Here is an 11,131-nt window from a genome sequence, read left to right as displayed (position 1 = left end):
TGCGATGCGGTGAGTACAGTCCCCTGAAATCGATCTTGCGGAAGCAAGATTCCGCGGGAGCAGCCAGTGGCGCGGGCGGGCAAGTACCGATTTCAACTTAAGGGATGACTGAATTGAGAACCGAAGCGCGAACGATTGACACGAGTTGAGCGGATAGCCAGCGGCGCGGGCGGGTAGGTACCGACCTCAGCTTTGGGGATGACCACGCCTCCATGCGAATTAAGAACAGCCGTACGAAACTCATAGACCGCCGCATCATCTCACTGTTCGAGACTTCCAGCGGCGCGGGCGGGTAAGTGCCGATGTCAGCTTTGGGAACGACTGCATCGAGAAGCAGATCGCGATTGGATGACGAGATCGCGATTGGTTGACGCGAATTACCGCGATAGCAAGTTACCTGAGCAGTGTTAGTGTGAGGGATGTGAAGGATGCGCGTAAGAGCGGAAGTCGAGCTGACGTAATCTCACCCTTGCTTAACAGCCGAAGAAGGTCACCCCTTGCTTACTGGCGAGGAAGGATCACAACGCCCGACGACGAAGGATGATAATGATCGGCGAGGAGCAATGACAATAACCGGAGAGGAAGAGGCCCGGTGCCAAAAAAGTCGATAAGAGGAAAATTACTGTAGGCGATATCGCGATCGATGCCAAACCTGAAGGCATGGCTGTCCATCGTTCATCGCTGAGCTGATAAATCCTTGTTTCGTCTGTTCACGCGTCTCCAACGATCCGCTCCGCATAATGTGAGAAATTTCCTCTGCAATCCTATCGGGTGACATGTGGTATTGATCGGCTTCGCCTAGTGGAACGGGGATAGCAGCGATGATTCGGAAGAGCGAATATGTCTCGTCAACAACAAATTGCACTTATCACGCTGAAAAATGCTAGCCGGCAGTCAGCGGCATTAAGAGTAGTCTGGACATTTTAGGACTCTAGTTGTGAGTCCAAGTTTGCGTATAGTCGAGGCCTGCATCCGAGTCCCTGTAAACATAGTTCTGGCTGTAAGAGGCGTGCGCCATTGTTGGAACCATCGTCAAGGGAACCAAAATATGGTTTGCATGCACAGGTCCGAGGGGAGCTCCGGTAACCTTCCGCATTCAATACGTGTTTCCTGAATACGATTCGGCCTGCCACGCGCTCGATAGCAGGCACGGCAACAACCTCGCCTGACTGCGGATCTAGAGAGAAAAAGCAGGCCACACACTGAATATCGGGGTGAGATACGTATCAAGAGGTTACGTGTTCCCGTATGCGGTAATGATACTTCAAGCGTCAGCAATCGTAATGAGAATCTTCCCTTCATATTGCGAAAGCCAAAAAAGCACGTAAGCAGCCCAAGCCGTCTAGCACATCAGTCAAAAACACAGATTGGGAAAACTCAACTCCAGTAGCCAGCCTACCACGTCGCCATGGCAATATAATTGGGTATCAATCTTCAGCTCGTATCTCATCTATCCAGTATCCAAACAAGAAGAAAAGTCCTTCCTCGCTTCATGCGCTTCGTCAAACGTAACGACATCCAAAACGGTCCAAGGGAGGAAGAAAAGAAACCCCAAACGCCAGTGATGCAATCTATCGGAATCCAAAAACTAAAGGAGATAGATGGTAAGAGATGTTCCATATGTAAAGAGCCTTCTTATACACACGCGCTGTTGTAATGTCCATGTCCAGGTCTATGAAGCCTCAGCCAAGGCCTCACCAAGCGCATCCGCATCATAGTCTTGCACCACGACCTTGGCCGGCGCATCGGGGACTTCGTCAAAGAAGCCCCATATGGGTCCATTCTGGTTCACGCCGCTCGGCCTTAGCTTGGGCTTGTCCTTCTTCTTCGAGCCGTCCGCATTCGTCGTCGTGGTGCCTTCGCTCGACTGCGTGTCCTGCGTGGACTGCGTTTCCTGGCTAAGGATCGAAGGCGCACGGGTAGCTGTTGGCGATGTGACAGGAGCAGGCGATGAGCCCCATTTGCCAAAGACCCAGCCTCCAACCTTCTTTGTGAGACCGGGGCCGCTTGAGGGCTGGGGACCGTCGCTCTTCCGAGGTCCGCGCTTCTGGTTCGCGATGCTGGAGTAGAGGAAGTCGCGGTTGGCCATACTGCTCTGCGATGTCTTATTCGACAGTGTGCCGTGCGCGGTAGCGGTCCAGGGTGTGAGTTCGGGGCCGACGGAGCCAGAACTGCCAGGCGTTGCGAATCGCGCTGCATTAGAGTATAGGAGTTGCGAGGGTCGAGACTGCAGTGTGTGGATATCCATGCCGGATACTGAGATGAGGGATTCGTGGGAGGCGTGGCGGCGTAATCCGGGGCGCATGGCGGTCATGGGCGAGACGAGGTCGTCGGGCTCGAATTCGCCGTTGGACGTCATCAGCGATGGTTCGGCCGTCGATAGCGAGGAGTCTTCGCTTTCCTCCGGGATAGCAGCCTGAGGCTCCGGCTGGAGGTAGGGCGAGAGCGTGAAGCTGGCATCCGAGAACGAGTTGGCGGGGCTGACAGCGGAGATGACCGCCGTCGCAGGACTGCTCTTAGCAGTAAGGGCGATGGGCGTGCTTGAGCTGCGCATTGTGGACAGGCTCGGTGGCATGAGGCCGCGAGACTTGCGTCGCAGATGCTTGTTTCCGCCCTTCGCGACCTCAAGAGTGCCAGACGACCTTCGCAGCATCGGCGGCAACGCATCCGGATCGGAGCTGTAGTCGTTCGATTTGACGGGCCCGAACATGGGAGACTGGAAGTCGATAGAATCGGGAGGACTGGTGGGCCGGGAAGAGTCATAGGCCTCGCTGAAGACGCGGTCGTACATGGACCCACGGTGTGAGTCCGAGACGGGTGAACCCGCGAAAGACCCCGGCGTGAGGGTTGAGGCCTGAGACCATCTGTGCGAGTTAGGCACAGTGACCGCGGTGTGTTCCAGTATTGTAGCCGTGGACGAGCGATCGAGGGTTGCAGGCGGGTCGAAGTGCGTCGGGGTGAGTGAGAAGCGCTTCTTCTTGGGTCGTCGCTGCGCCGGTGGCTTGGGCACGTTTCTGGTAACCTTCGGACCGTGGTAGTGGTGATGTATGTGCAGTTCCTGCTGTAGCGAGGCTTCTTGTTCCATTTCCAGTTCCTTCTGCAGCGACGGACTCGTGACGTCCTCATCGGGCCGGGGTGATGTCGAGACAGGCTGGTGAACCTTGAGCTGGTCTCGCAGGCGTTCGACTTCCTCGTTGGAGTTGCCCAGTAGCTCGCGCAGTTCCAGTATGCCGTGTTGCAGGTTTGCGTTATCGAGTAGAATGTCCTTAACAAAGTGGGAGACGACGTTGGGCCCGCCCTTGTCAGTCCCGGCTTTGGCCTTGAGCCTGCCCGCAGCGGTGTGGAGTTCGCCCTCGACGACCATCCTCCGCTCCATGCGGGCCACGACCTCCATGTGTCGCTGACGCTCGGCGCGAGACTCCTTCTCGATGCGGTCGATCTGGTCCTGGAGATCTCCTATAGTCCGCTCGGCCACCTTCCACCGCTGTATGGCTGTGCGCTCGTCGACGATCTTGGCGTCCAGGCTGCTCTGGATCTGCGACTGCTCTCGTTCGAGGTCAATCAGCTGGCGCTCGAGCAGCTGCGTGCGTGCAGCCAGGGAGCTGAGGCGGTCAATCTCGTCTTCCGTGGAGCGCAGGGTGTCCTCCAGCGCCCGTATGTGGGCATCCGACTCGGCGACGGCGTTGTTGAGCTGCTCAAGCTGGTCGAGGAGGTCGCGGTTCGCCTTGATGGTCTGCGCATTCTTGGCCTCGAGCTCGATCTTGTCCTTCTCGAGCCCTTCGATGGTGTTGATCATCTCCTTGCGCTCGCGCTCCGAGTCGGCGACGTAGGCCTCATGGCGGACGAGCAGGGCCTGCAGGGCAAAGGTTAGCGGCATGCGCGGTAGTAAGAGCCTACATGCGGAAGTGAGCGACGTACCTGGCCCAGCTGTGCAGCCTTGGAGACATCCCTCTCTAGTCCTTCTAAGAGTCTTCCGTTGTGGGCGAGGAAAGCGCAGTCGTGGCTCCCACAACAGCAGCGAGGCCCTGGCATGGCACCAAGGCCGGCCGAGTCCATGTGTACGACCCCTCCGTGCGCGTAAACAAGTCGTGAACAGCCGGCGGGAGCAGCGTGGTGAGTTAAAAATGCGTCGCAGAGTGGTGGATGGTGTCGTTCATGCTCGAGTTAGTGCTGAGCAGGTAGGAGCTACATAGGAGGGAGGGAGCGGTGGCAGGAAAAGCAAGCGTCGAGGGAGTGAAGCGTCGTGGTGGTCACTAGTCGGGCGCGTCGAGGGCTGATTTGTTGTTCCTGACTATGCCGGCAGGCGGACCACGCTCCACTCACCAGGTGTCCCTGCCAGCTCACACTCCCCGCCCACAAGCCTGCCACCGCCTTTTCCACCACCCCATTCCCTGTTTCGCCCACACATACACCTCACTCGGATCCGCACACGCATGTGATATTATACTTTGCGCGCATCCTTCACTCTTTCCCCAGGCATTGTCAACGCATTTCGCTCACCAGGCCGTCGACGTCAACGGCGCTCGGACGCACCGTTTTCGATACCCCTGCGCAAATTCTAAGATTGCACATGCGAACGCCAATATCTCGCAATCTTAAGCCCAAAACAATCACGATGGCCTTGGCGGTTGCCTCCGTGATGTCTTCGCGCTGACTTTGACGCACTCAGGTGTGAGTAGGCGAAGATGAGGAGGCGAGAAAGGTGTGTATATAGGTTGCATACTAGTAAGTCTGAGGTAGGTCGCGAATCTTCATATCGAGTCAACTCCTTCATCTTAGCAACCCCGCGTCACGTGAAATACTCCAGCTTGTCCCCTAGGATCCAATGGCTCAACGAATAATTTCAAAGACTACGACGATGCGCATCGCTCCTTCGATACCGACTTCTTCTCATCTGCATGATTCACCGTCAGTCGCAGTCACCGACACCCGCCGCCTCCACGTCTCCGCAATTTCACCCAAAGATCACATCCCTTCAACACCTCGACCAGGTCCACGCAACGATGAGCCCTCGCTTCCATCCTTCAACCTCTTCAAGCTGGTCCGCGATGCCAAGCCGGCAGTGCGCTACACCGTCTACGCTGGTCTCGGTCTGATGGCCACGGTCGAGACGACCTTCTGGTTCCACGTACTGCGAGCCAAGTTCTTCCCGCGGACGTCAGCAGAGGAACAAGAGAAGGCTGATGCACTTCTTGAGCGCTTTAACGAGGCAAAGAGAAACTATCGTCACGTCTGGATGGCGAATTACAACCGGTATTATGGTGCGCATATGTGGGGACTAGGGTATGGTGGACTTGATGGCCTGGAAGACGTTGGCAGTGGTTGTTGACAGCTGCGCGTAGCTCAGTCGCGTCGATGGTGTTCCACGGTGTTCCACCACAGTCGACGTGCATGATAGGGCGCAACCCAGAAGCGCCCCATTATGCCCTACAACCCGCAGATGACCGTAGAATGGCCTATAAGTACTCGCCCCTCAATGCATTCCTGCTTCCTGCTTCCTCCAACTTCAACTTCCCCCTGAATACAGCCATTTACTCGTCAGACTCCGACCGCCATCACCATGGATGAGCTATCTTTCTTTCTCGACAGCGAGGATCCGCGCTGGGCTGGTACCGCGCGGTTCAATGACGACGTGTTCGATGCGACTTTCGGTATTTATCTTCCATTTACGCGCAGTGCGACCGCCACTTAGGCTTCATAGATGCAGCTTTCGGGTTTGCTCAACCTCTTGTGCGCACGCAGAGTCCCTCCGGAATGGGAGCACAGGATGAGCAGAATTTGGCCTTTTCGCACGCTGCTTATGGCTGCAATCATTCGTCGGATCCCAGTGGAGTGAACTCCTTCATCGCAGGTGAAGGCGTTGGACAGTAAGTCTCGTGATCGGAGTTGGACTTCAAGTATCGCCGAAGGACCAGAGATCTAGCAAGGTATGCCACCCTCCGGCATCCTAGCTCTCCTCATTCACTAATGATCCTCTTAGGTAACTCGCTATTGGCGCATTGTCAACAAGTGATTAACACGGATAGGACTGAGCTCCCCTCGCGAACCTCGGTAATCGCAACGAACCTCCACGACCGCAAGCGAAAGCGAACGTCCGTCCGAACTCTGCTTGGAGATAGGACAGTCTCATGAGACACTGTATGCATACAGAGACAGTTTGTTAAACTGTATGGACAAGGGGGCAGTTTTGTCAAACTGCACGGATGAGGGATGCTAGTAGCATGACTGAAGTAAGACTTCCAAGTCTCCTCCCCTCGCATGGGGGCCCCACCTCGCTCTCCTCAGGCACCTCCGCCTCTGGCAGATACCGCTTGCACAGGCTGCTTCGTCTGCAATGCGCATCATTGTTGCAGCGGCCCACATGTCGCTTGTTCTCTGAATAAGGAATGCCGACGAGCAGTCGCGTCGCATGCCTACTGGACTGGGCTACAAGGCTTGACCTGTTAGTACGATCAATTCGCTAACTTTTGCCAGCTACAGTCCTCCCAAACTCAATGCCCAGCTTGAAGATTCTTTACCGCAGCACACATCCGTCCAAGCTCAACACGAACACGTCGAATCAGCCGGATATTTTGCTTCGACAGTTCAATCTCTCGATGTTGCCGTCCCGCCTCCCACCACCGATCGTGTCGCCATCGGCATCATTTTCAGCAATGGCGAGCCACGCGGTGACCAGTACCAATGCAACGCGCGCGTTTGCACAGGCCTCAGTTTTGGTCGCCTCGCTGACCTTAAGCGACACTATGCCAGTGTGCATGGCGGAGCCGCAAAGAAGGGCCGTCGCTTTTGGTGTCCCGTTGACGGATGTAAGAAGGGTCCCAATCGTGTACTCCGACACACCTCCCTGCTTCTTACACCTGCACGCCTCGGTTACAAGATACACGGGGCTAACGAGCATGCCAATATAGGTGACAGAAGCATGCAATGCGTTGGGAAACCATTTCCCAGGAATGACAAGATGCTTGATCACTTGCGCCGCAAGCATGCGGATTGTACAAGGTCTTGAAATCAACAATAGAGGTTGCGGACGCCCTATTCATAGATAGATGAATATTCACGCTCAAATCGAACCGACGTTTTCGCAATCGAGCGATCGATACAAATGTTGAACTCACCTAGCGCGGGAGCGGTGCCGAAGTGTTTCCTGACGCTCTTCCGTGACGAACGAGAGGAAGTATGAAGGCTGTTGCGCGCCTCTTAGTTATCGTATGCGCATGCGACCTGCTACAATCTATCCGGACATCACGCATCGATGCAATATGCATGCTATTGCACGGTCCTGTGGCTGTTGCCCTTCGACGGTAGCGCACCGTATGACACAGCTGGGCAACGCTCCTTATGCCACACTGATTAGCAAGGGCTTGTGATGCTCAGCGCGAGCCACATACGTCATCGCGACTTCATTGCTTATGCGCATCCTTCACTCTACCACTGCTCAGTCAAATGGCTATCGCGTCGACCAATCGCGGTCGACGTCTCGTTATCTCCGAATGCGGGGAAGTACCAAATGCTCATGCTCTCACCGGCTCTCGCTGGAGGGCAAAGACTTTCAACACGAACCTCTCTCTCGACTGCTAGAACGTTGACAACGATGAAGCCCATTACCGGCAAGATACCAGGCTACGCGCTCGCATCAACATTCGTGGCCCTCGGTGGTATACTGAATGGGTATGTTATGAATGCACTCCATCTCACGTCACAAACATCGCGCGACTCGCCCAGTGTAGACCCGAACCAACTCACCAACATGCCACCAGATTCGACACAGGCTCCGTCGGCGCCGTCACTGAGATGCCATTCTTCACCCACACATTCGGTCACCTCACGCCTACCATGCGCGGCTTCACCGTCTCTCTAATCATGCTCTGCGGCGCTATCCCAGCAACAGTCGCCGGATATCTCGCCGACCGCTTCGGTCGCCTCCGCATCATCATCGTCGGCGCAATTCTGTTTACTATCGGCTGCGTGCTCGAATGCGCTGCCTCCCATCTCAGTCTCTTCCTCGTCGGCCGCGCAATAGTGGGAATCGGTCAGGGTTTCGCGCTCACCAATATCGGAGTGTATATCTGTGAGATTGCGCCCAGTCGGAATCGTGGTAAGTTTGTGTCGCTTCCGCAATTCGGCGCTGCGCTGGGGGTTTGCGTTGGGTATTTCTCGTGCTATGGAAGTATACACATCAATGGCAATATGTCATGGCGGCTGCCGTACATACTGCAAGCCGCGCTGTCCATGGTTTGGGCTGCGGGGTCCTTCTTTCTGCCTGAGAGTCCGCGGTGGCTTATTCTGCATGGGCAAAGACTTCGAGCGATGCAAGAGCTCAAGAAGCTGGACTTCGAGGCAGTGGAGGCGGAGAAGGACGTCTTGCGCCCCACGGATAATGCCAGCCCGGAAGAGCAAGTCGGCATACTGCAGGGCCTGCGCTTGATCTTCAAGCGCGAATACCGATCACAGACGTGGCTCGCAGTGTTCATCCTGTCGTTCGTTCAGTTGAGCGGCATCGACGGCGTCCTTTACGTATGTTCCCCCCATCCGAAGGCCCGCACCTGCTTTAACAAGCTGACACCTCTTCGCAGTACGCCCCGACCATCTTCGCTCAAGCCGGAATCCCCACGCAAACAGCCTCTTTCCTCTCGTCTGGTGTCTCCGCCATCCTCATGCTCGCCTTCAGCATTCCCGCCACACTCTTCGCCGACAAATGGGGTCGTCGCACGTCCGCCATCTGCGGCGGCGTCATCCTCTCGGGGACTATGCTTCCAATTCGGATCTCTGTACGCCGCGAACGTCGTGCATTCAGATGGCGCAGCGCGCTGGGTTGTGATCGTGTCGGTCTTCGTCTTCGCCATCGGATACGTCTCGACATGGGCCATCGTAGGCAAGATTTACGCATCTGAGATTCAGCCCACAAAGACGCGTGCGACCACGAATTCAATGGCCACGGGTGGTAGCTTTGTAAGTCGCGTCTTTACCTCTTCCTCCACGGTTCATCACGGCCCCGACTGACTTTCTTGTCGCGCGTTCTTTGCTGACCTCTTCCACAAACAGCTTGCGAATTGGCTCGTTGCTTTCGCGACACCGATCTTCCTCGCGAGGTCGGCGTACGGCGCGTACTTCCTCTTCGGCGCGATTGCGCTTTTAACGCTTCTTGTGCTCGCGACGTGTATGCGCAAGACGCGGGGCTTGTCGCTTAAAAACATTCAGGTCTCGTTCGCGCAAGCTTCGTCGCGGTCGTTCAGAATTCCTCTAGGTTTAGTGCGAAGACGCGGGTTCGAGACGTAAGCTTTGCGAGAGAATACAGAGGTTTGTTGTCTAGTCTACCGCGCAGTATTAGAGGTATAAGACACTTCTAAAACCTACTATTAGCCTAACCTAACTATATTAGAATTCTAACTTCTATACCTAAAGACTGCAAAAACTAGTGTATAGGTATTAGAGAGTATAAAGATATATTACTACAAGAACGCAAGGTAGTTAGCATAAGTAAGAAAGTATATAAACGTTAGTTTAGTAGAAAAGAGTTCTATTATAGAGAGATTTTATTATCTAAAGTATTATATAAGAGTCTAATACTAAAAAGTATAAGTAAAAGATAAGATAGTAGATAATAAAATAATTCTAAAAAGCTTTTATTAAAAGATATTTTTTCTTTAAGTAATTCTTAAGTTATTAAAGATCTAATTTATATAAGAATACCTTATATACTAGTATAAACTTTCTTTTTCTAGTAGTATAGTTCTATTATACTATCTAGAACGTGTTAATTACTTATAGTATAAAAAAAAGATAAAGAAAAAATATAGAAAAGAAAGTAAAAAGAAAAATAAATAATTAAGTAGAAATATTAGTAATACACTACTATAGTATAAGTAGTAGATAGATTTTAGGTAAAATAAAAAGCTTACCTAAAATCTAAGTACTAGTAATATTACTAGTACGTTTAGTCTACTTTATATTTTATCTACTATAATATAGTTTAGATAAGCTAGTAGTAGAAGCTAATAAAGCTAGTATTAGTATCTTAAACTAAAAAGAAAGTAGTAGAACTAGTAGTAGTAATATTATTAAAGAGCGTAAGGTACTAGAAAGTAATAATAAACTAGACACTAGACTACTAGTATAAGCCTAAGAAGTCTTAAATAGAAAGAAAAAAGTAAGTATAGTATTAAGGTTAGTAGTGTTATAGAAGTAGTAATAAATATCTAGTTCTATATTAATCTTATTAATAAGACGTCTAATAGTATCTTTTATACTATAATTATAATTCTAAATATACTACTATCTCTTATAAGAAAAAGATATACTTTTATTAGTAAAGAAGAAAATGTCTAAATATTTACTATTAGTACTTTTAGTAAAGGTAGCCTTTTTAAACTTTTTAACTACTAGCTATAGTACTTTAATCTCTCTAATAATGTACTTATACTCTTTCTAGATATACTCTAGAATACTATTCTTATTCTTACTAAGAAGGTTATAGATCTTCTTATATATAAGAGAGTTATTCTAGAAGACTTACGTAAGAATAGTCTTCTAGATCTAGAAAAAGAAGTTAATATATATATTTACTAGAAATATCTACTTAATACTACTATACTTATTATAATATCTAGATAGTATTATAGAAGAGGCTATAAGATTATAATAAGCCTTTAAGATCTTATTATATATTTCTATAGCTAAAATCTCTATAACACTCTAGTGTACTATAATATACTATAAAAGAATTATTTAATAAATCTTAGTTACTAGTTCTATAGAGCTATAGAGCGTTATAGAGTAGATAATATAAATGTTTTCTTCTCTATAAATAGACTTCTTCTACTTTACGCCTAGCGCTATTACTTATACTTTTTATATCTAATTAATATTATTATACTATTCTTTAATAAGGCTAGTAGAATTCTTCTTAGTAGTCTTATACTATTATAAGTATAGCTTTATATATTAATAGAAGCTCTCTAAAACCTCTATATAGTTCTAAGAGTTTTTATTATTAATTAAGACTAATTCTTAGATTATATCTATATCTTAATCTTAAGCGTAGGTAAATAATAGATTAAGATTAATATAGTAGAAGAACGTCTTATTACTTAGTATAGTGTACTTAGTATAGTAAAGGTAGAAAACTATAGTA

General features: G+C 50.5%; 4 protein-coding genes across 4 annotated transcripts; 3 read left to right on the top strand and 1 right to left on the bottom strand.

Annotated features, from left to right (window-relative positions):
* Positions 1 to 1,672: 1,672 nt before the first annotated feature.
* On the bottom strand, positions 1,673 to 4,032 carry J4E92_007548 (uncharacterized protein; the record flags this gene model as incomplete). Its single annotated transcript, XM_051498911.1, has 2 exons — positions 1,673 to 3,853; positions 3,919 to 4,032. 2 exons carry the CDS (start codon positions 4,030 to 4,032, stop codon positions 1,673 to 1,675), a joined length of 2,295 nt encoding a protein of 764 aa, XP_051350646.1.
* An 866-nt stretch (positions 4,033 to 4,898) lies between these two features.
* On the top strand, positions 4,899 to 5,329 carry J4E92_007547 (uncharacterized protein; the record flags this gene model as incomplete). Its single annotated transcript, XM_051498910.1, has 2 exons — positions 4,899 to 4,908; positions 4,992 to 5,329. The coding sequence occupies 2 exons, from the start codon at positions 4,899 to 4,901 to the stop codon at positions 5,327 to 5,329; spliced, it is 348 nt and encodes a 115-aa protein (XP_051350645.1).
* Positions 5,330 to 7,591: 2,262 nt separating this feature from the next.
* Positions 7,592 to 9,000, top strand: J4E92_007546 (uncharacterized protein; the record flags this gene model as incomplete). Its single annotated transcript, XM_051498909.1, has 2 exons — positions 7,592 to 7,668; positions 7,758 to 9,000. 2 exons carry the CDS (start codon positions 7,592 to 7,594, stop codon positions 8,998 to 9,000), a joined length of 1,320 nt encoding a protein of 439 aa, XP_051350644.1.
* Positions 9,001 to 9,042: 42 nt separating this feature from the next.
* J4E92_007545 (uncharacterized protein) lies at positions 9,043 to 9,263 on the top strand (the record flags this gene model as incomplete). Its single annotated transcript, XM_051498908.1, has 1 exon — positions 9,043 to 9,263. A coding segment is annotated over one exon (221 nt), but the record flags the coding sequence as incomplete, so codon positions are not given.
* Between the last annotated feature and the right edge of the window lie 1,868 nt (positions 9,264 to 11,131).

Source organism: Alternaria infectoria (assembly GCF_024043175.1).
Source record: "Alternaria infectoria strain BMP 0036 chromosome Unknown scaffold_13, whole genome shotgun sequence".
Classification (NCBI taxonomy): Eukaryota; Fungi; Ascomycota; class Dothideomycetes; order Pleosporales; family Pleosporaceae; genus Alternaria; species Alternaria infectoria.
Note: the sequence above shows the minus strand (reverse complement) of the source record. Positions and strands in the feature narration are given on the sequence as shown.